Source organism: Danio rerio, chromosome 17, assembly GCF_049306965.1.
Source record: "Danio rerio strain Tuebingen ecotype United States chromosome 17, GRCz12tu, whole genome shotgun sequence".
In the NCBI taxonomy this organism is placed as follows: Eukaryota; Metazoa; Chordata; class Actinopteri; order Cypriniformes; family Danionidae; genus Danio; species Danio rerio.
This window is the reverse complement of record NC_133192.1, coordinates 32,503,941-32,527,530: the sequence shown is the minus strand read 5'-3', so window position 1 is coordinate 32,527,530 and position 23,590 is coordinate 32,503,941. Positions and strand designations below refer to the sequence as shown.

General features: G+C 34.0%; 1 protein-coding gene across 26 annotated transcripts in view; it reads left to right on the top strand.

The window, feature by feature from the left end:
* The window catches only part of eml1 (EMAP like 1), a 101,476-nt gene that overhangs the window by 16,871 nt on the left and 61,015 nt on the right, over positions 1-23,590 (top strand). For 8 of the 26 annotated variants that reach the window (XM_073927520.1, XM_073927516.1, XM_005158803.6 and 5 more), the window contains 1 exon segment: positions 8,057-8,431. The exons of 13 other annotated variants lie outside the window; for them this stretch is intronic. In XM_073927520.1, coding sequence (XP_073783621.1) covers positions 8,365-8,431 — 67 coding nt within the window. In that variant the 5' untranslated portion in view covers positions 8,057-8,364. 26 annotated transcript variants of the gene reach the window in all.

Below are 23,590 nucleotides of genomic sequence, written 5' to 3'. Positions count from 1 at the left end.
CAACTAATTATATTATTTTTGTTTGCATTGCTTATCAAAATGTTAGTGTCGGCACAGTTTTTTTCTTTTTGTAGTTCTGAATGATCCCCAAATCTGTGTTTAGTTGATACAAAGCAGTAAAATATTAATATTGTAAAATATTATGACAGTTCAGTTTACTTTTTACATATGTTTTAAATGCTCCATATTTATTTCATGGCAGAGCTTAATTTTCAGTTCAGTCTGGAAAATCATGCTAGAAATATGCAAGCAAATGTGGTTAAGTTTGAGACATGGTGCTGAACTGTGTTGGCTGAAAAATTGGCCTGTCCACTGCCACTGTGCTAAATCATGCTAGTTGTGTGGTAAACAATGTTAGAATTGTGATGCAGTGTGGTATTTGCAGCGCGCAGAACATGTTAGCCAAGGTGATTAAAACGTTAGCAGTGTGACAAATTATGCAAATAACATATATGTAACATTTATGTGAAATGTGCTAAAACAAACAGCTAATCTTGTAGAAAGTGATCTTAAAAACATGTTAGTAAAGCAGTGTATTAAAACAGTATAAATGTGTGAATCATTTATATTCTAGCTAGCAAATGAGTATTAGCATTAGTGTCATTATATTAATGTTAAAACGTGATAGAGTGCTAGTGGTTGGAATTAAAAGTATATGTTCTGTGCCAAACGACTACTTCAGTGTATAATTTTGTGCATAATCTTGTTACAAACATGGTATAAGTGTACTAAAACCTGTTAGCAGTGTGTTAAACGCTGTTCTAAAGCATGTTAGCAGTAAGGTAAATAATGTCTTTAAATGTGCCAGCAGAGTGGTAATCATGCTAAAACATGCTAGCAATGCTCAATGTTTCGACCATGATAAAATATGTAAGAAATATGCTAGCAACATTTTTTAAAACATGTTAAAAAACAACAGTATAAAACATGCTAACAATGTGTTAAATCGCCTTAGCATTGTGGCAAAACTTTAGCTATTAAAACAAGCGGTAAAATGATAATGAAAGACGATTATCCAGTATTCATTTATGTATCCATCAAATACTATCCATCCATCCATCCATCCATCTATCCATCCATCCATTTTATTTATTTATTTAGTCAGTTAGTTATTTTCAGGGCTTGTTTGTATATAATTGACCTGTACAAAATGTCATTGCCAGTAGAAATTATTGTATGTCATCTCTTCACATTATTCATTAACAGTATATAATAATTTGTTGTTATATAATAGGATGCTTGCACGTGTAAGATGTTGTAACACGCTTGTTGAATATGTGATTCATACAAATTTGACTAAAATATGAACAGACGTTGGAGCAGAGAAAAATGCAGCTGCTATTTTAGTTTGGACCTCAGGCAATGAATGGTCTCTGTTACCCTGAGATTAACAGCACAACCTCCTGACACTGCTTATGACTTGCTTTTTAATGCTGTTGTACTACTGGAGGAGGAAAATGTCAGCTGATTATGAGCATTAAGGCCATTTTTCATGTACAGTAGGCAGATTATTGTGCTCTGTTACTCTACTGTTACATAAAAGGCTTGAAAGAAATGTCAAAGAAAGCTGGTTTATGCATTTGTTGATTTGTAAGACCACGTACTGTAGTTTCACATTTGTAAACTAACGGGAAAATTATTGGGTAACACTTTTTTACAATAAGGTTGTATTAGTTACCGTTAATTAATGCATTAGTTGATATGAACTAATGGTGAATAACACATCTGATGATAAGCATTACTTAATCTTTGTTAATGTTAATGTTTTGTAACATTAACAGCTTAATAATGTTTACTTACACATACACTAATTTGTTAATCATGGATTAGATACTATGACCTAACAATGAACATCACATTTGTTTAGCAATACAAAATCTTTGTTAATTTAAACTTGCCAATATAGTAATGTGTGAGTTTTAACCCATTACATTACACTTAATTTTCTATGTTAACATTATCAAATATTAAGTAATGCAGAATGAGCTCATTGTTCATTATTAGTTCATGTTAACTAATACAGAAACCAACACTTTAATAAGTTAAACTAAATAGATGTGTTGTTTGTTGTTAATTCATGTTTCCTGCATTAACTAATGTTAACTCATACAACTTTATTGTAAAGTATTACCAATTAGGGTTTGAATCTCAGCATCTTTAAAATACCTCAGGCTTATTATGGATATGTACCCCTGTATACATTATTGGAGAGCGCAAAATAGGTCCCAGGAGTTACGTTTTTTTGCAGTTTTTGTTTTTGCAAATCCGCCAGAGGACGCCCTGTATGCTTTTTCAGATCTCAAATTTCTTTTGCAAGTGCCATTCGCACCTGCTGTTCTCACGATAATCCACCAGAGACGCTGTCGACTGACTGACTTACTGACTGACTAACAGATTACTCCACCCACCCCTTTCCCTAAATCCAACCGTTAGTGTTTTCAAAAGCACAGATTGACCCGCCCTAAACCCAACCGACAGTATTTGAGGCTCGAACCACCGATCTTCTTGCTGTGAGGCGATTGTGCTCCCCACTGTGCTACCAGTTCAAAGCAATGCGACATAAAGCATAAAATAAAACAAAATCCTATTGAAAATTCAAACAAATAAAACAGAACATTAAAAAAACTAAATAAAGTAGACTAACATAACTTGATTTAAACCCTAAAAACCTAGTGAAGTACAATAAAACAAAATAAAACCAATAATTAAACAATAATAAATTATTTTGCTTGATAAAACAAGTAAATAAAATGAGACACGAAAGTAAAAGTATAAAATAATATATAATGTTACTAAAAACAGCTGAATAAAAAATAAGTCAAATTAAACTAAGGCGGTACTGTGGCTCAGTGGGTTGCGCTGTCACCTCACAGTAAGAAGATTGCTGGTTCGAGCCTCGGCTGGGTCAGTTGGTATGAAGTCAATCTAGGGATGCTGTTTTCACTTTGCACTTCACGTTTCTGGACGTTTCACTTTGTGACCCTGATTTGACAAGGGGGTGAAGTCAAGGGAACTTTTTTTTTTTGCTCTGTTTAATATTTATTTGCTGTTCTTCTTTTTTTGTTTGCAAATTACATTCTTATTTCTCTAAACTATTTTATCTCTATTTTTTCCTTTGCAGTTCTTTATTTTTGTTAGCAAAATGAATGTTTATTTCTTAAAAATAAATTTTTGCTTTGCATTTTTTGGAGATTTGCTTTTTTATTTATATTTTGCTCAATACTTTATTTTTTGTTTGCAAAGTTTTATTTTATTTTGCAAGTATATATGGCCCTAGATTGACTCCATAAGTTGGCCTTTCTGTGTGGATGTGCATGTTTTCCCCGTGTTGGCGTGGGTTTCCTCTGGGTGTTCTGGTTTCACCCACAAGACCAACAACATGCGCTATAGGTGAATTGGGTGTAGGCTAAAACTGTCGTAGTGTATGTGTGTGAATGAGGATGTGTGGGTGTTCCCAGTGATGGGTTGCAGCTGGAAGGGCATCCGCTGCGTAAAACATATGCTGAAAAAGTTGGCAGTTCATTCCGCTGTGGTGGCCCCTGGTTAATAAAGGAAGTAAGCTGAGAAGAAAATGAATGAATAAATGAAACAAAATGAAATATTAAAACGTTCAAATAAAGTACCATAAAACAATCAAAACTATAAATCTAGAATAAAATATAGTGGGTGTAAAATACACTTTATTACGTCTTTATAGAGCACTTATGCATGTGCATGTATATTTGTAATGTGATTGAGGTAAAACCTGTATAATTGAAGAACAATGGGAGGGTGTAGCACTGCTCTGCTCCACCCTAGGGATGCCAGACTTTCAGAGGGATGATGAAGTGTTTCTCCTGCCTATTCCCCTTCCCCCTGCTGTGTATCTGTCTCTCTGGGGTTCTGTAATCTCACAGCTTCACCACTGGACCAGATCTGCCTCTGTTTGCCCTGGGCCACCATTAACATGCAAGGAGCCAATGGCAAAAATAAACCAAAAAATGATTGTAGATACATCTATTGTACTAATACTGTTATTAAGCCTAAAATGATAAATATTAAAAACACAATATCGAAATTTGAGAGAAACATTTATGTTAGTTTTGCTTGGCCACCTTATTTCATGTGCATGTGACTTTGAGGATTGGATTTCATTTGATTTGAGAAAATAAAATAAGACAAAATACAAATCAGATCAACTGATAAATCTAATAATATAATTTAATTAGTTTTCATTAAATTAAATTAAATTAAATTAGGTTGCTTCAATTAAATAAAATTCATTTAAAAAATGAAAAAATGTCATTTATAGCCCAAACCAACACAATAAATGTTATTTATTGGTAAATTGTTTATTTTATTTTATATTTTTAATTTTTATATGAAACCAGATCTTGCATGAACATGCTCGTCTATGTAATTATAATATAAACACTACACTGTAAACCCCAAAAGTTAAGGTAACTCAAACCATTTAAGGAAACCGATTGCAACAAATCATTTAAGTTCAAAAACTAATCCTAATGAGTACTGTGAACTTGCTCCATTTGAGTAAACGAAGCAATTTGAGCACAGGAAAACCCAATAAATGAAGAGAACTCAAACCAACTGTGTACTGCAAAACCCAACAAGTTAAGGCAACTCAAACTGTTTGAGGAAACAGATTTCTACAAAGCATTTGAGTTAAAACAAATTATCTAGATGAGTACTGTGAACTTATTCAATTTAAGTTGATGTAATGAGGTATTTAATTAACTCATTACCTTTAACACTGAATTCAAAACTCTTTTCAAATGAGTAAAATGAACTTTCAGTCAATTCTGAGTTAACTAAACTCATTTAATTTGATAAAGTTGACTGTTGGGTTTACAGTGTATTTGTGCAAAACATTCAAAATTGCCATCCAAACCAAAAGTAATAATTAACCGCCATCAAAGGCCTTTTTATATTAATACATTCAGAGGAAGAAACTACATCACATGACAAAAGCAGGAAAAAACTGGATGTGGCTAATCCTTGATTTGATCTTCAGCAGGACGGACAGAATTGTTTGTGTCAGCGCTGTTATGGGGCACAGGAATAAACACTAAAGACTCTCTGATGCCAGATTTAAAAAAACACTGCTGGCATCCAGACAAGAAAAACACCATAAATGACATGAAAATCATCCAATCAGCCTCCTATGATTGTTTAATTTTTCCGGCGTCTGAGGTAAAGCCATGGCCAAATTGAACACAGACAACCCAGAAATCCAATTGAAGACACAGCTCTCCTCCACTTGCTGTTATTTTGGATTGGGGGATGGGGAGATTAATCTGTAAAGAGGCTGTTGCGGCTTTTCTGTCTCGTTTTTTATCGTTTGACTGTTTCTGTTTGGAGATGTGTAAATATAGGCCACGCTGTCATCTTTATGCATATTGCACTGTATGCATGTGCCTCTTGAATAATTTAAAAAGGTTTTCCCCTGCGACGACCCTCAGTCAGAAGTCTCCCTCATTCTATGTCTGCCAACCTTGGTGTCTCTTTGATGGTCTTCCAGACAGCTTTGTCTGTCTGACGGCTGATAAGGGTTGAAGAGTCGGAGCTGAGCTCTGATTTTACGCTACAAGCTTGTTTGGAATATGGAATAAAGTCTGGAAAGTGTGAGGTCATGTATTGTTTCTCATATGTGGAAAATTCCCCAAAAACCTTCCTCCTCATGAGAGAAGGCTTCTTTTCTTCTTTAGTATTGCTCAAAATGAAATGAATTCTGTTCCAGGGGGAAAATTTTTAGTTTTTTACCCAGACATTTAAAGGAGCATATTTTAGATGTGTAATCACAATTCCATGAAACTGTGATATTTTATGCAAGGTTATCATACCATCAGATTCTTATACCGGCCCATGTCTGTTTTTTTTATGTAGCAAGACAAAACTAACTTATAGCACCTGACTATTTTTGTTCTATTCTCTTTAGTTATAATGGTAAAATGCTTGGTTGTTTTGTTTTGGTGCAACACTTGTTGTCTTGAATCGTTCCAAGGCACGATTGTCCCCACTCCCCTCTCCCCCTCGACCTGCACTCACATTGTATTTTACCTTTCGAGCCTGAGCACGTTTACGTCATCAGTGATGTGACAGTTCAGTTTAACAGGAGCGAATCGCTCTTGCTCCGTACAATGGAGATAGTTGTAGTTATAATGTTTTGTATTATTTTAAGTCATTTGAAATGTAATGACACATATGTAATGTCAAATTAATGCTGAAAAGTTCACCAATTTTTGACATTTATAAATGTTCGTGTAAGTCATCATGCTGCACATATTAGGTTTGCTGTAGGTGCAGCGGGGGTTTGTATCTTTATTAAACTATGACAGTTTGTGTTCATTTAAAAGTAAGAATGATTGATAAATCCATGTGAAACAGTGCCTTAAAAGCCCAACCGAACTACGCTCTGGCACACCTCTTCCAACTGCGCCAGGGCTGGCCAACAGAACCATGCCTGGGCCCAATTCGGAGCACTCACACTTGTCTAACGAATCGGGAAATTGGGGTTAAACATGCCTGGAGACAGTTTAGATAGCCTAGTGTGCACCCTAAACCAGATATGGACAAACTAGACAGTTGGGTTAAAAAAATTTATTTAAATTTCATTTAAAAAATGTATTTGTCCATATTTGAACCAGTGTTGGGATAATACAACCCATCATTGTAGAGTGAATTATTTTGTTTATTTAAATTTAGTAATATTACATTTTGAAATATTTAGCCCCAGTAATACATATATATTTTTAAATGTAACTTTTTTAAACACAACTGTTTGTCCTATTTGTCCATATTTGACAAAAATGAGCAATTTTTAGAAAAAAGTGTAAGTGAATGAGAAAAAAAAATCTACGATGTTTAATCAAAAACCTCATTATTTCAGATATTGGAAAGCACTTTCTGGTGGTTTCACAATTAGAGGTCAGATTTAAAGATCAGATTTTGTAATATTATTTCTCAGTAATACCTTTTACTATGTTGTTGTAGGACTGAGCAATTAATCGAAAAGTAATCGAAATCAACATTCCAAACCTGTAATCAATCTCATTTTTCCAGGTCAATTTTTAAAATAGCTTTCCCTATCGTGTGTGGAGTCACATGACCCCACTTTTTCAAGGCTTATTTATACTTATTATGTTTTATACTTATTTTATTATTCTGATATACTTCTACCAAGAACACATGTACGGTCCAATGCAGCTATGGCATGCACCTGCACACCTCAACAAAATGTAACTACACGTCACAATGATACATAGCATAAGCTTTGTGATTGGTCGGTTTGGTATCATGACGAGGGTGGGTGGCACGGAGAGCTGTGTTTTAGGCAATGTGTGTTTAAATTTCAATTGTTTAGCATTAATGTTTAATAAATAATCATAGATAGTAGATTGTTTACTTCAATTATTTTAAAGTCAAGTAATGCACCCTTCATTCAAACATCTCTCACTAATATGTGAGCATATTTACTGTACAAAACTTGTCAGTGAACTATGAGGGCAAAAACTAAAAATAAATCAATAATATAATTGTTCTTGTATTGTAATCGAGTTAAATGTTCAATTAATCAAACTTAAGTTTGGGATAAGTAAATTTCATTTTCTTATTTTTTAACATTGGTTTGTTTAGATATAAAAACAGTCCTTGTGATATAATTTTCTATAACAGAACAGCTTGAAATGTGTTTTACAGGTCAGCGTCCATGAAACGTGAAAGCTTAGATTGATCCCCACCCATTTATCCTTAATCCTCTTTACTCCATGATTTAACTACAGCTACCCTTCTGAATACGGTCTCCTAAATTCACAAAGCATACATTGTATTGATAATACCTATTTACAAAATTTAAATATCAATTCACACCAGCTTGTTTTTATTACAACTCCATCCACCTTCTGTTTGGCTCACTTTCTGTTTCCTATTCAGCATCAGAGCAGCGTCTCAGTCAGCTGGAGGGGGAGGGTTTATGTTTAGAGAGTGGCTCCACCCTCTGCACTCTGATTGGTCTGTTCAGCACTGTCAGACTTAAGCTGAGCGGAGTGTCCTGGACATTACACAAACAGTCAGTCACTCTCAGCTCTCGCACACACTCCTCGCAGAGCTCAAGCCCTGGCTGATTCTTCTCAAACAGGAAAACCAGGGAAGGGAAAGTGCACAAGAAGACCTGCAATTTTATGTTCTTCCTTTCTTTTTTTTCTACTGTTTGAGTTGGCCTTGGGTGAATGGGTTGTCATGGTGGCTGACACTGGCAGTCTGACCCCACAAGAAGACTGGATGTTGAATGGACAGAGAGCCGCCGTGGCCAGCCAGCGAAAGTAACAGGGAGTTATCGGAGAAAGGGAAGAAAGGAGGAGGACGAGAATGGAGGACGGTTTCTCCAGCTACAGCAGTCTCTATGACACCTCCTCGCTGCTGCAGTTCTGCAATGGTAAACTCATCACTTGTTTTCTTGTCCGTCTTGTGAGCTTTATCTTTTCAAGTTCAGTTGAGGAACTCTCTTAACCTCTGTGTCCTCCTTCAGTCTAGTTTGAGGCAAAGTTGTTCTTTCCTCTAAGCTGCAATCGAGCATTTTGATTGCATTGATACTATTAACAAGCTTTTAGGTGATGTGCTTCCTAGGCATAACGATAACAGTTTTCAAGGTATACTGCGTTTTGGAAAAGTCAAGGTTTTAAAATTGCCAAAAATGTCTGATATACCTTTGCTATGGTATATGTAACTTAGTTTTTTTTTACATTTTGTTTTAAGTTTTTTAGGACAACAGTATCTCCAGCAGAAAAGATCTCCAAACACACCTTTTTAGAAATGTTTGTTTTTGAAATGAAGATAGTAGAAGTCAATGATTCAATTGAATTATTTAGCCTGATATGTTTACTGCTCCAAAATATTTTCAAAGTTTCATAAAATAAAATATATTGCATTCCAAGGGGAAAACAGTTTGAGTTTTTTAACCAGACATTTAAAAAGATATATTTTAGTGGTGTAATCACAATACTGTGAAGCCATGATATTTCTATTCAAGGTTATCATACTTTTGCATAAAATGATGCTGACACAAAGGGAGTTGATGATCCAAACGCAGGGTTAATTATACAGAGATGGTCAGGCAAGCAACGGTCAACACAGGGGCAAACAGATATACACAGGCAATCCAGAGTCAAAGTCAAATAAACAGACAGATGGTCAAAAGGCAGGCAGCAGACAGAAGTAAACAAACAAAACAAGGCGAGGGTCTAAAACGCTGCAGGACAAGGCAAGGGAAATTCGTCTTAATGTTCAGTTTACACAGGACTCAGCAACTTCTGTTTATTTGTGTGCTGACTTTATAATCCTTGTAATCAGTCTATGAGCAGCATCAGCTGTGTGAGTCTAATCAACGGAGACCTAAAGCAGGTGTGTATGTGTGTGCAGTGCATGACTGGATCTTGTAGTCCATTTATTGGCAGATTTGTAGTTTTAAGTGATCTGTGATTGCTAGATTGCAGATAATTATACCACATACTGTTATGGGCTATAGGCCCATGCCTAGTACTTCTAAAGCAGGTGTTTTTACAAAAAATTTATGTTTTTATGATTTTATTAGAGTTTTAAGCACCTGAAACGTTTAAATACACTCAAAAAAGACTTTTGCTGCTTGTTTAAACTACATATTTAAAATGAGTTGAAACAACATGATTATTTTGTGTTTTTGGGGGGACATCTTAATTGTTTTATGTTCAATCCACTTAAATTTGTAAAAACTATAAAGTTAACTTTATCAATATGTGTTGGAAGAACATGAATGAATTGTGTGGAACCCAGCATTTTGTACAGTGTATACTCTTAAAAATGAAGCTTCAAAAAAAGGGTTTTGCAGCAGTATAATAAAAAGCCCATTTTGGTTAAAAAAAATAAAAAAATAAATAAATAAAATAAATAAATAAAATTCTTCAAAGAACCACATTTTAATGACCTGAATAATTATTTAAACATTTAAATCTATTTTACAACTATTTATATTTATAAACTATTTATGTTTTATAAACATTTTAAATCTATTTTATTGTATTTTTTACTGAGGGATATGTTTTTTTTTTTTGTTTTTTTTTTGTGGTTGATTAAAAGTGATGAAGAGATTCCCAAAAACCACCATATAAAAACCGTAATCTAATATAAAGAATAAATAAACAAGAATTTTAAACATAATTCAATGTTCAAATATTAATAAAAATCACCATAAACAGACATATCTACAATTTGGTAGAGGTTGATATTTTAGAATTTATAGACTGTGTTAAAAAAAATGCATTGAGTGTGTTAACTGCAATCCAAACATTTTTTTCTTGGTGGGGTAGTTAAAGGGTTAAAGAACCACAGATTCCATAAAGATTCCACAGGTGTTGAAGGTTCTTCGTGGAACCATCAATGCCAAAAAATAATTTTATACATTTTTTACAGTTTTAACAATATTTTATCACTTGTTCCTATCTTTAAAGTTGTTTGTTAGTTGTTATTTTGCGACATACAAATTTGTTCTAGTTGAAAATCTCTTACTCATTCTTACATCAGACTGCACTGAAAATGAAACCCGAGTCTTAAGGTTAAAGAATGAGGATGTCGATTGTAATTTGTTGAGCTGTTGTCCTGTTGTGGGTGTTTTGGTTGTTCTGCCAAGTTGATTGTGATCTGTAGTCATGTGTATGATGGCTGGCTGGCGCTTCGAGGCTTGTGATAAAAGAGGAGAAGAGGAGAAGAGATGTGTTGGTTAGTGAGGGATTTCCTTGTTTCAGGATGAATAGAAGTGCGTGTCACTGTTCTGTCAAACACCATTAATCTCCTGCATAAAAGGACCTCATATGACATCAGCACAGCACTGAATTCTCTCTGATCTTATGTACAATGTGATTCTGTGCTGTTGCATGCGTTTATGAATGTTGATGCCAAATTATAAAAATTTCAGCAAAAATAAGTCCAGTCTCATTTCATGGAATCAACGGTTACTATTGTTTCATAAATCAGTTTGTTGTATATTATTTGTGCAATATTAGTTTGGTTAATAGACGCAGGGTGCAAACTTGTTAATGTACATTATCTTTTAAATTAGCTTTGCCGTCATTTCATACTCAATTTAATTAAAGAATTTTGTAATATTTTAATAGTAAATATTAAGTATTTTTCAATAATAACAACAGACAAAGGAAAAACAAAACAACAATTAAATATTAGTATTATAGGGCTGCATGATATTGGAAAAAAAAATTTATATTGCGATATTTTGTTTTGCTGCAATTTCTATTGTGATATGAATAGAATTTTACCATATATATATATATATATATATATATATATATATATATATATATATATATATATATATATGGAAACAATTAAGTCATTAAGAAGAATTGGCATTATTCTGGGGATTATTCTGTATTATTATTGGATAGACAGAAGTGAAATATTTTACATCACAGTATTCAGGTACAGAAATGTAATCTTAAAATATAAAATAACACTGTATAGTCTTTATTGAATAAATAATTTAATATTTACATCTTTAATAAAGTCACAAACAGTACAAATGTTTATCCCTGAATACATTAAACTCCAACCTGAATGCTTACACAGTCACTGGTCTAAAACACGTGCAAATTATACATTTTCACTTCATTATGGCTAAATAAACTCTTTCAGAAACCCTAAACTCTTTTGTGTTCTGAGCTGTGGCTCCTGGTAACTTTAAAGCACTCCTGCGATGTGACTATTGTGAATGTGCACATTACTATATCGATGCTAAAACGATATATTAACCAGCCCTAATTAGTATGATGATGATAATAATAGTAATAATAATAATTCAATATATTTTATTGGATTATACTACTAATATTGTATCTTAAAATTAATATAATTTTGTCATACTGTATATTTTATTGTTGGTTTTGGTTTAAAAATACACTTTAGCTTCTAAAATGATTGATTTTAGCTATTTAATATGCCACAATAATATAATATAATATAATATAATATAATATAATATAATATAATATAATATAATATAATATAATATAATATAATATAATAATTATATTGTTATTATTGTTATTCATTATATTAAATATCAAATAATCATTTGAATTATTATATTTTATAATATAATATTAATATATACATTTTATTTTAATCATATTTTTTTAATTATTCGTATATAATAGTATTTTTTAGACAATATTTTAGACAATGTGTTTACTCCATAATCTCATGTAAACCTCATACTCCAACTTAAAAATCCAGTATTAGAGGGACATTAGTTTATGTTGTCATGTGTTTGAGGATTTAGCATGTGGCTAATGAGATCATCATAGGTTGCTGGGTTGTGTTTACACTAAAGTTATGCTACGATTGTGTAGTTGTGTAGTGTTTTGCATTTAGCATATGCCTTATTCATCAGTTAAATGTCATGTTTCACATGATTTTTTAAATGAAAAGAAACACGCTCTGCTTTACGAGAGCACCGACTTTGTTTTTTGGCCCAGTGAGTGACTGTGAGTTTGGCCTGTATTGGAGCACAGGATTGTGGGTAGTTGAATGAGGGTGTGCTGGAAATCTGAGCTCATCCGACACTACAGTGTTCAGCCCTGGATCTCTGAATCTGCTATGAAGTCATTTGTTCTTAAACGCTTCACGAGCTCCTGATCAGCCAAGCACACTAATATAAGGATAGTGGGTCAGCAAAGGCAGATATTATGGTATTAGATTCTTAGATGAGCTCCTAACCTCAGACTTGACTGCTCATGGGTTTCTTAAGAAAATATGGATACTTTGAGTGGTAAATAAAACCTTTGAGTGGTAAATGAAAACAACTATTCAAATAATCTTTTTGTGTCTTTATACCAGAAATGCCCAAAGTAGGGCCCACGGGGCAAAGTTGGCCCATTATAACCTTTTGATTTGGCCCACCAACCAATCTGGGAGTGAGAATGATAGAGGGGGTTGGGGTGAATGACTGTAACACAGTGATTAACATGTCTAATTTGACAATTTAACTTTAATTTAACTTTTTTTGTTTGTTTTATTGCTGAGGTACAAAAAAGCCAACTGAAATTAAATGTTTCAATTAAATCTTGTAAAGGAATCTCTATTTTTTAAAAATGTAAGTAGTCACTTGATAGATAGAGGACTGTGCAGAAGTCATCGGCTAGCAAATCAAGGCAAAAGCCAGTGTAATTGCATTATTATTAAAATTGTTTTTCTTTTATTGTAATGCGTTCATTATAAAATGTAAAAAAAAAATGCTGTAAAAGTGAATGTCACAGTCTCCAGCGATCTAGCCCATGGAGATCGCTGGAGAACTTCAAATCTGCCAGCAAACAAGCTACAAGATCCAGCCATGCACCACTCACACACCTGGGCTAGATCCTGTCTAATTGCAAACACTCACACAGCTGAAGCTGCTCATGGACTGATTACAGCACTACTCGTACAGCAAACACACAGAGTTGCTGAGTCTTGTTAAACTGTTTTACTGAACTGTGAACATTACGCCGCGTTTCCTTGCCTTGTCTTGCCGTGTTTTTTTACCCTCGTTTTGTTTATTTATTTTTGTCCCACTAGCCTCAGTCAAGTTTGGTTTCTGGCCCTTCATAAGAAAAAGTTTTGGCACCTCTGCTTTATACCTTCATAAAGCAATTAAAATGTGTGTGTATTGTTCACACATTTTAAAGAAATTAAGGTAATTTTTCACCTATATTTTAATTTATATGTTAATCAGTTTGAGTATTACTATAGGAGTAAAGCATTTGAAATTCCTTTTGAATATATAACAAATGATCTCAGATGAAAAAAATATGCAATTTATAGTAAATACTAGAATATTCTTAAATCATAATTTAATAAAGTGTATTATACTGAGTAAATTATAGTATTTTTTAAAATTATAGTATTGTTAACTTTTTTGTTAATAAAGGCTACATTAGACTCAGACTCTCTATTATCCTGTTTAGGGAAACTAAAATTGCAGCAAGGTGCCATAACACAGGTTAAGTTCCATGTACACATTACCAAATATTACCACAAAACACACAATACATCATGTTTTAGATGCATCTCCCTCCCTGCTGGACTCATATAATAACCTAATGGCCACCATAAAAAAATAATAATCTAAGTTTGTCCTGCAAATAGGAACTCTAAAATGACGCCCTAATGGCAGCAGCTGAAACACAGAGTACAACTGGTGATCTGGGGTGCATACATTATACTGTTGTATTAACTGTGATGAATTGATAAACTGTAATAAATACTGTAGTGTACTATAGTCACTGTAAACAGTGGCGTCTTGTAAAATACCCTATAGTTGAATTGGGATTATTGTAGGATGGGTAATTTGTTTATATTGCTATAGTTGTTGTGTTACCATAGCAACTTGAATCACCTCAACAGAATAAAAAACTACTTTTACTATAGTATTGTTCAAAACACTATAGGATTTTCTATCAATATTGTACTTTTTTTGTGGAATTGCTCAACAATAACCAATTTTGTAAAATAATAAATACTTATTTTTAACTGAATATTACTAAAAGATTTCACTTGGTATCATTTTACTTCCATAATCTTTTGACTTGATTGCTTGCTTGACTTGATGGATTACTTTGTTTACTCACAGAAATGCTGCAGTGTTTTGATAACAGTAATGTATGCTCATGCTTCAATAAAATCAGTCCCCATTGCGTGACACTGATATAACTTAATAGATTTATCTTTCATTGCATTGACAATTAGGGCTGCACAATTTATTGTTTCGGCATCGATATCGCAATGTGTGTGTCCTCAATAGTCACATCACAGGATACGCAATGCTGGGCCTGAATTATAGTTGACCAAGAGCTACAGAATTGTATTCAGTTACTGTATTTATACGAAATTTATAAGATTTATGCAAAAAAAATAGTTTCTAGTCCATAAATCTACATTTCAAAGCAAAAATTATTTTACCCACCCCACTGGTAGATAATTTAATTTGTTTTAACTCTTAATTTTGACTTCTTTTGACGTTGGAAACAAAACAATATTTTTACTTACTCTAAAAATGTTTTGATATTTGGATTAGAAATGAAACAAAGTATTAAGACAATATATATTTTTTTGCATTGAGATTATTCCATTTCTGTATCTGAACACTGTTAAACTCCTCAGAAAACCATCAAACAGTGCTTTTCAAACTCTATTCATATCACAATATTTATGGCAAGAAAATAAAATATCGCAATATCAGATTTCTCCAATGTGTGAAGCCCTATTGACAATCAACAACATTACATTCATATCTCATACAGGGTGAACTAAGGAGAACACAATCTTCAGCTTTGATCAAAGTTTCCTTTCAACACTACCCTTTAAATGATTGTTTTCATTCAGCCAAAAACGTGACCATCACCTTGTTTATTTCCTAAGGGATTCTGGAGGGAATGTGACCTCATGTCCTCCCTCATTTCAACTCTGATGATGATGAGTAGATTTGGCAAATTGAGTAGCAGGATATCTGGTGTTCTGGCATCTAAAACTCTCGCAGGCGTCCCAGTGTTTTTCTAACTGTGGTTGTGTCATTCAGTAGCCGCTGCCAGAGAAGTGTTCTTGGCAGTCGAAGCTCTCTTCTTACTGGCTATCCTCTGAGCCACTGATGGAGGCATGTGCAGCAGGATTAGGATTAAAGGCCTGCTCACGTTACCATACAAACAAAAAAATCTTAAGGCGAGGAGGAACAACAAATGCCTATAAACAAGGAATATCAATTTGCATGCACAAAAAAAACAATAATAATTAATAATGCAGTGACTTCAGTCTATTATTGTATAAATACTATAAATGTGTATATGACACTCAAAACTTGAGCATGCTCACACAAAGGAAAATGTTTTTACTGTAAATAAAAGGTTAGTATAAGGTCAATAGAACCATTTAAAGGCACCGTATTTTCACAACTAGAAGGCACATATTCACAACAAACAAAGTTTGTGTGGAGTGTGGAAACATGGTCTTAATTACCTATGAGTCATCCCATGAGTCTTCTGCAGAAATCATGTTCATGGATAAGCTAAAGTATTCAAAACTTATTATCATGGTGGTAGAATGAAGCAGAGTAAGACTGAAAGCTGTCAGGGTAAAATATGTTAGCGCACTAGAAAAATTGCTGATGAGAGATGAGCGCAATGCAACATGAAAGCAGTGAAGCTTTTATTATGCCACAGTTGAAGCTTACAATTCTTTAGGTCGTGATCACTTGGAGAAAAAGCACCAATGTTTTATCGTATTAAATAACTTATACGGTCCTGTTATATTGCTGCTTTGTGCAATCGAATAAAGCGCAAAACATAATAAAGTGTCTTTGGTTATGTTTCTTTAACATGGCAACACAAGATATGGTCAAACAAACCAGGCAGGCCGGTCTAGGAACAAGAAACGCCATATCCATACATAAAACAAGACTTTGCATCACTCTGATGTCTAGGGATGGTTGATGTGAGATCCCGAAGCGCAAGTGTTTCGAAACTGCACTAAAGCATGATCCAAAACACCCAAGTCCCACGTAACTACAGTGTTTTAAAACACCAGGTCATGTGACTGAATATATTCAAAGCATTGGTCATTTCAGGAGTGTTTGGAGACCTGGCGAATCTGTGTTTGACTGACAGGGTTAGAATTTTTTGTCAATCTCGTGTGCACAGAGTAACTGTGCTGCAAATGGCTTCGGTTCAAATCCAGATTTGTACAATTCACTAAAACTATGACTTGATGTATTTTAATATTGTTACTTTTTTGACCAAAACAAGACTGTAATGAAGTTTACGGCCCTCTGGCCGCCGGGAAGAAGAAGGCAGAGAACCAACAAAGTTTAAAAATATTTATTAATAAAAGGGACGGCAGCTCCTCACGGAGACTGCTGTCTAAACCAAAACAAACGGATGGCAGTTCTCACGGTTTTCAAACTGAAAACAAAAGTAAAATGATCTGTCCAGGCCTGGTCCTCTCTCGTCTTCCTCTGCCATCGTTTCTCCTCTTATAGTCCAGACCTCCTTCCGTAGGATTCGAAGCCGGTGCACGCTACAGGTGAATCCACTTACGCGGCTGCCTCACTCCGTTCCCATGCTCTTGGCGCCGCCCCCTCGCCATAAAGACATATTCATTCACAAAGTGTTCATTTGGATGTCACACCATTGTTAAAACAAAACACGTTACAAGAACAGAGCATTTAAAAACTATCATCTATAGCTGCATGACCATGAATTCAAACCCATTATCTTGGCATGATAGTCTGGACCTCTCACCACTTCCCTAAATCAGTTAGGTAATGTTATAACTACAATGTGGGGTTTAATACCTCAATTTGTGTAACTGTTTCTCGGTTCCAGAGCTTTACATAAAAAATGACCACTTGGTGTCATTGTAGAGATGGTTATCGAAATGTTTTGAATTTTTGACACATTTGCTTCGACTGTTTTAGTGTTTCATGAAGCCTTGCTTTGCCCATCACTAGTGATGTGTGTGTAAAAGTGTCTTAAATATGTGTGTAATGTGTGTAATCAGTGTAAATTTTCCGTAGCTGAGTGTGTAATCAAGAGCTGAGCTGAAACTGGTGTGTGACTGCAGGGCAAAATGGGTTTTGTAGTCCAGTTCAGTGGCAGGTGTGATGTGTAGAGTGCCCTCTGGTGTGTCTGGTGGTCACTCTACTTGGTGACCATGCCAATAACATGGTTCTAGTGTTTTTGAATATTTTAATGAAATAGTCTTTCAAAAAATCTTGTGTTCTATTTTAAAAAGAAACTCAAATAGATTTTGAACAAGTGAAGGGTGAGTAAATTATGACAGAATTTAAATTTTTGGGTGAACCATCCCTTAAAAAAAAATCGAGCATTTTTATAGTATAATGACATCGATGTTTAATCCACTGTAGATAAAGTTTAAATTGTTGATTAATTAATCATATCTCTACTCTAGACATGAGCTCTGAACAACCTTGGCAGCAATTAAATGAGTGGAGGAAATCCAAATGTGGTTAAAAAGAGCCACAGATGGAAGAATCATTTATTTGTCATTTTCTCATTGAAATGACACTTGCTGTCACTTGCATTTGACAGATAAATATTGATACACAGAACATAACTCTTCAAGCACTGCTGATTACTTCATAACTAGCCATTGATTTCCTTTAGTATGATGGCTTTTGTGCTGTTATTGATCAAGCTGTGTTCTCGTAAAAAAAAAATAAAAAATTGCAGAGTGAGGGCTAAAAGTGGTCTTCCAGTAAATGTATTGACATGACTGTTGTTTGTTATGTGGCAGAGCCCTGATGGACTTGCTCTGGCTCTTTATCTGCCATTACACTGCTGATAACAATTCTGACACCATCATCTGCTCTGGCCTTCTATTTGAGACAGCCATTAGTGCTGCTCGCTCACTTTCGCTTTCTTTTTCTCTTGCATGTTTGTTTCTTTCATAAATGCTTGGGGTCAGATGTTTAAGGTCAGTCAATGTGTTTGAGGTTTTTGAAAGATGGACCACCAAAGATGCATTTGATTCAACCATATAGTAAACATGCTAATCAAGTGAAACTTTTTGTTTCATTTTCAGTCTTTTTATTGGTCTTTTTTATATGACAAAACAAAATAAATATAATTAAACAAATATATTGTCCATTGTTAATCAGATCCCCTAACCCCTCATCCACTAAATCAATTAACAAAAGTAAAAGTAAATATTTACACAAAAACCAGGTGAAGTACATTAGATACGTAAGTGCTTAAAATTAGAGAATAACTGCATACAGATGGAAAAAAAAGTGGCAAGCATACATCAAGAAGGTCTCTGGTTCAACCCTAGGCTGGGTCAGTTGGCGTTTCTGTGTTGAGTTTGCATGTTCTCCCTGTATTCGTATGGGTTTCCTCCGGGTGCTCCGGTTTCCTCCAAAAGTCCAAAGACATAGGCTATAGGTGACTTGGGTATAGGCTAAATTGTCTGTTGCTGTAACTTTTTTTTAGAATTAGCTTTCAGTGGCAGAAACATGTTACTATAATTGCTGAAATCATATTATTATGTGACTTTCTAAATGTGTTTTTGACTTTATTAAAACAAACATTTAAATATATAAAAAATAACATAAAATAAAATGTATTTTTTTATTATAATTATTTTTAATATTTTGTATTTGTGAATATTGCTGGAATATCTATGTAGTATATTAATATATTTGGAATAATTTATTATGAATATTTTAAAAATGTCAAAACTAAAAATCAATTTTAAAGTATTTCTTCACTTCACAATTTACATTTTGTCATTTATTTACATTTATTTACATTTACATTTTTCCAAACCTGACATTCCTTGAAACAAATAATAAAAGACAGTATACAATAAAACTATTTGTGAGAAAGGTGTGTTCATGTAGGCTAATGAATGTTGTGGCATCTGATATTATTTTGCCCCCTTTGACTTTCAATGAATTTACAAAAATAATAACATAGTTAAAAGCACTCATCCTGCTGAAGCCTTACCATTGTGCTATTTTTGTACATTAAGGAGGATTTTTTGGAATATTCCCCTCATTCATTCTCTCTCAAGGGCTTTCAAAACAAAGAGGTCTTTGTGGGGGTGTCAAGCACACCGGATTATTCAAATTTTGCTGTAAAATATGCTAATGCTTTTCTATGGCAAAACATGGTGCATGTCTTTTTCTTATACAGTACAGTGTGTGTGGTGCAGACCAGAGTTAACTCAAAAGGCTTTCTGAGATTATAGGCTTGAATTTTTCAGTATTTATTGTTAGAGTGTCTATTATCAGATGGAAATTGTGTAACTAAAAGTGCACCACTGGGAAATCACTTAGAGTCAAGCCTGTGCTTTTGTTTAGAATACATTATAAAAGGATCCAGGAAGCTGAAAATATCTGATAATCACATATCAGTGTTTTTAAAAATATTATTAATAATAATTGTTATTAATAATAAAAATAATAAAATGTTAATGTTTTGCATGTACCTTTTTATATTTGAATATTTAATTGTAGTTAGGTTTAATAATTAGAATATTTGTTGATACTTTTTCTTTATTAATATTTATTTTAGTGTTAATAATTTTAGTAAAGATGTCTTATGAAGTTTCATTATGTTAAGAGTGCAAAACATACAGTTAAACATACAACTCATAAACAGCATTAGAACAGAAATTAAAATACCAATAGACCCTATTCACAAATCAATTTTTATAATCTTATTTACTCAAATAATAAAAGAAAAAACTCCACGATAATGTTATAAGAACGTTCAGAAAAAGGAAAAAGAAAATGGTGTGAGACTGATGACGGCAGCCTGAGGAAAGAAAAACGTCACATTTTCTGACCTGTCCCTTTGACGCTGCATTAGAAAAACCTCGCACATTTAGTAATTTGCTTTTTGTAATTTAAAGCAAAGATGATATAATGCATACATAAATACATATAAATGTTCATATGTTTTTAAAAAAATCTAAATATTAAAAACTTTCAAAGATTTAAGATTATGATGACTGTTCAACACGTCATTACAGGCTTGTCAAAAGTTTTCATACCAATGTATATAAACAGCAATAACTGTCAGAATATTATTGATAGAATCTAAAAAGTATTTAGCTCAAATATTAATTAGTCATAATAATGCTAAAAACAATAAAAAAGAAAAAAATTAATAATAATATTAAAGTTAGTGATGACAAATGTAGTATTCTGTGATGATGGCAAAAGAGATTCATTCATTCGTTTTCTTTTCAGCTTAGTCCCTTTATTTATCAGGTGTCGCCACAGCAGAATGAACCGCCAACTTATCCAGCACATGTTTTACACGACGGATGTCCTTCCAGCTGCAACCCATCTCTGGGAGACATCCATTCAAACACAATTTAGCCTACTCAGTTCACCTGTATCGCATGCCTTTGGACTGTGGGGGAAACCGGAGAACCCGGCGGAAAACCACGCAAACTTAGGCAGGACATGCAAACTCCACATAGAAACGCCAACTGACCCAGCCGAGACTCGAACCAGCGACCTTATTGCTGTGAGGCGACAGCACTATCTACTGCGTCGCCGGCAGCAGGGATGTTAATAATAATAATGATGATGATGTTCTAATTAAAAAAATAACAATGACATCTAACACGTTCCAGATCTATCCTAGTTTCTGTGTCAATGAACATTTTTATTTGTTAACATTAGTAAACTCCATTAGTTAACATGATCTTATAAACAAAATGACTATACTTGATATTGAACATTGAACATTTATGTTATGCATTTTAAGATAAAATCTATATCAGTTCATTGATTTTTTTATGTATTTAGTTTGACATTAACTTTATATTCATTATAAAGAGCTGTAAATCACAAAAACACGGCATACTTACTATATTAAAATTCAAACTGAAAGTTTGCGAAATAAAACTGAATCAAACAAGAAATACAAACTAAAATATTACTCTGTCACAACTGATGTGAACTAAGATGAACTTTTATTAGCCAGCATTAACATAGCTTAAATATTATGGAAAATATAAATTGCTCATTATTAGAGTTGGTTAGTTATTTAGTACTTTAAAAAATTGTGCTTAAATTGAGTTAGTTGCACATTTCTTATATTTGTCTTTTTGTATTTTTTTTTTTACCTAAAATTCCCAATGATTTCTTTTTTCGGCTTCAGTGAACAATAGCTGCACTGACACGCTTTCTCTTTTCCATCAGCTCAGCTGTGCAGTGCAAGGGGCTTGACATATGATTTTCCGCATGTAACATTCAGTGTCATTACCACACAGCATCCGCAAACCCAGCCCAAGAACAACACTTGAGTTTATTTAAATCGCCCACCCTCCCGCTCTTCTGGGCCGTTTGTTATATGCGCTCACACAATGCCTTGAGTTCAGCAGCAGAAGAAAGGCCAGGCTTTCACTCTCTCACTGAAAAGAGCATTGTGTCAGAAGCGGGAAAGCGGAGCCAGCCATGAGTTAATGCTGTCCTAGTTTTCTCCTGCTCTGTGAGTCAGAGCCTCCACGATTCCTCCAAAATCCTCAGTCGCCTCTCTTGGTTTTGCTCCCTGCCGTTTGTGCCATTTCTCAGGAGAGCATGAATCAGCACAACCAGCGTTTACTGCTCTACTCCAGCGTGCCTTTTCCAGGTCGGTTTTGTCTTCTCATCTCTGTGGTGACTGTCTGTCTCAGGGTGAACAGAGACAGATAGAGGCATGGAGACAGATATGTGTGTTGTTGTTGTAGTTTGGAGAGTTCTGTGTGCTGTTGTGTTGTCACTAAACTGGAATTTCAACTTCGATACAATACTCGATACTCTCAATGCTGTCATGTTTTAGATGTTTCTTCCTCAACTGTTTTTACTTTTACTTTAGACATTTACTCTATCGATACTGTCACCTGTAGAAGTTTCTTTCTCAAATGTTTGACTTGTAGTTTGAACCAAAAGATTTTTTTGATGTCATTTGACACTATATGTATTTAGCCTATGCATTAAAAAAGCAAGAACTTGTAAAACAGTGCTTTGAAATGTGCAGATTTGTGATGTAATGACAAGCTAAATACATAAAGACACAGGGTGGCGCATATTTTGTCACCCCTCCCCCCACCTTTTTTTAAATATAGCCAGTAGTGTTTTGATTTTATCATCACTCTGCCTATCCCAGTCAGAGTCACTGAAATAGCACTAATCTGACTCTTTACAGCTAGAGTCTGTAATATCAATGCTGAGTCTGCCTAATTGTTTTTCCACTTTAAAATACAGCATTCGGTAGGGATGTAATGATTACTGAAAACATGATTCTTGATTTTGAATTCTAATCACAGTTTTGATTTCATGATTCGATTTTCTCACAATTATGCAAAATGAGACTGAAGACATTACACTGTACATGAAAAGGTTTTTCATTAGGCTATAGAGTAAATGCCGAAGTATGCTAATAGGACTTTTAATTTGCCAGTAACCTAGGTTAAGCGCTTCCGGTAAACTGTATGCCAATGCAAAATTGATGAGTTTGAGGCCTGTTTTCTTTTAAAATCAGCAATCTCCACTGGCTGAGTAATATCCGATATAAAGTGGGTCTCAGATTGTACAAGAAGGACTGCATTAAATAAATTTTTTCCCTGCCATGTCTTTATAATATGAGCATTTATTTTACCCCAGTTTAATTAATGGAGCTTCTGCGCTAGCCTGCCGATTCTGATTCAAGTGAGTAAACGGCTTTTCGTATGGTTTTACGCTTGAGCAACTAAATGAATGCCAAAGTCTGTTTAACTGATTGTATTTTAATTACATTACAACATCGATGCTGTAAAAAGAATCGTATAAAATGGAGAAACACTCAAAATAACAGGTCACCAGAAGTTTAACAGTATGACAACAACACGAGCTCGGCATAAATCCTATTGCTACATGTTTCTTTGTACAATGCAAATATTACAAAACTAAATAAAAAAAATGAAAGATCATCAAATAAGTTGCACAAACAAATAAATCTCTTCATATATACAAAGTACTTTGCATGTTCTCTTTTGATTTAAAAGTTAGATTCAACCACTACAT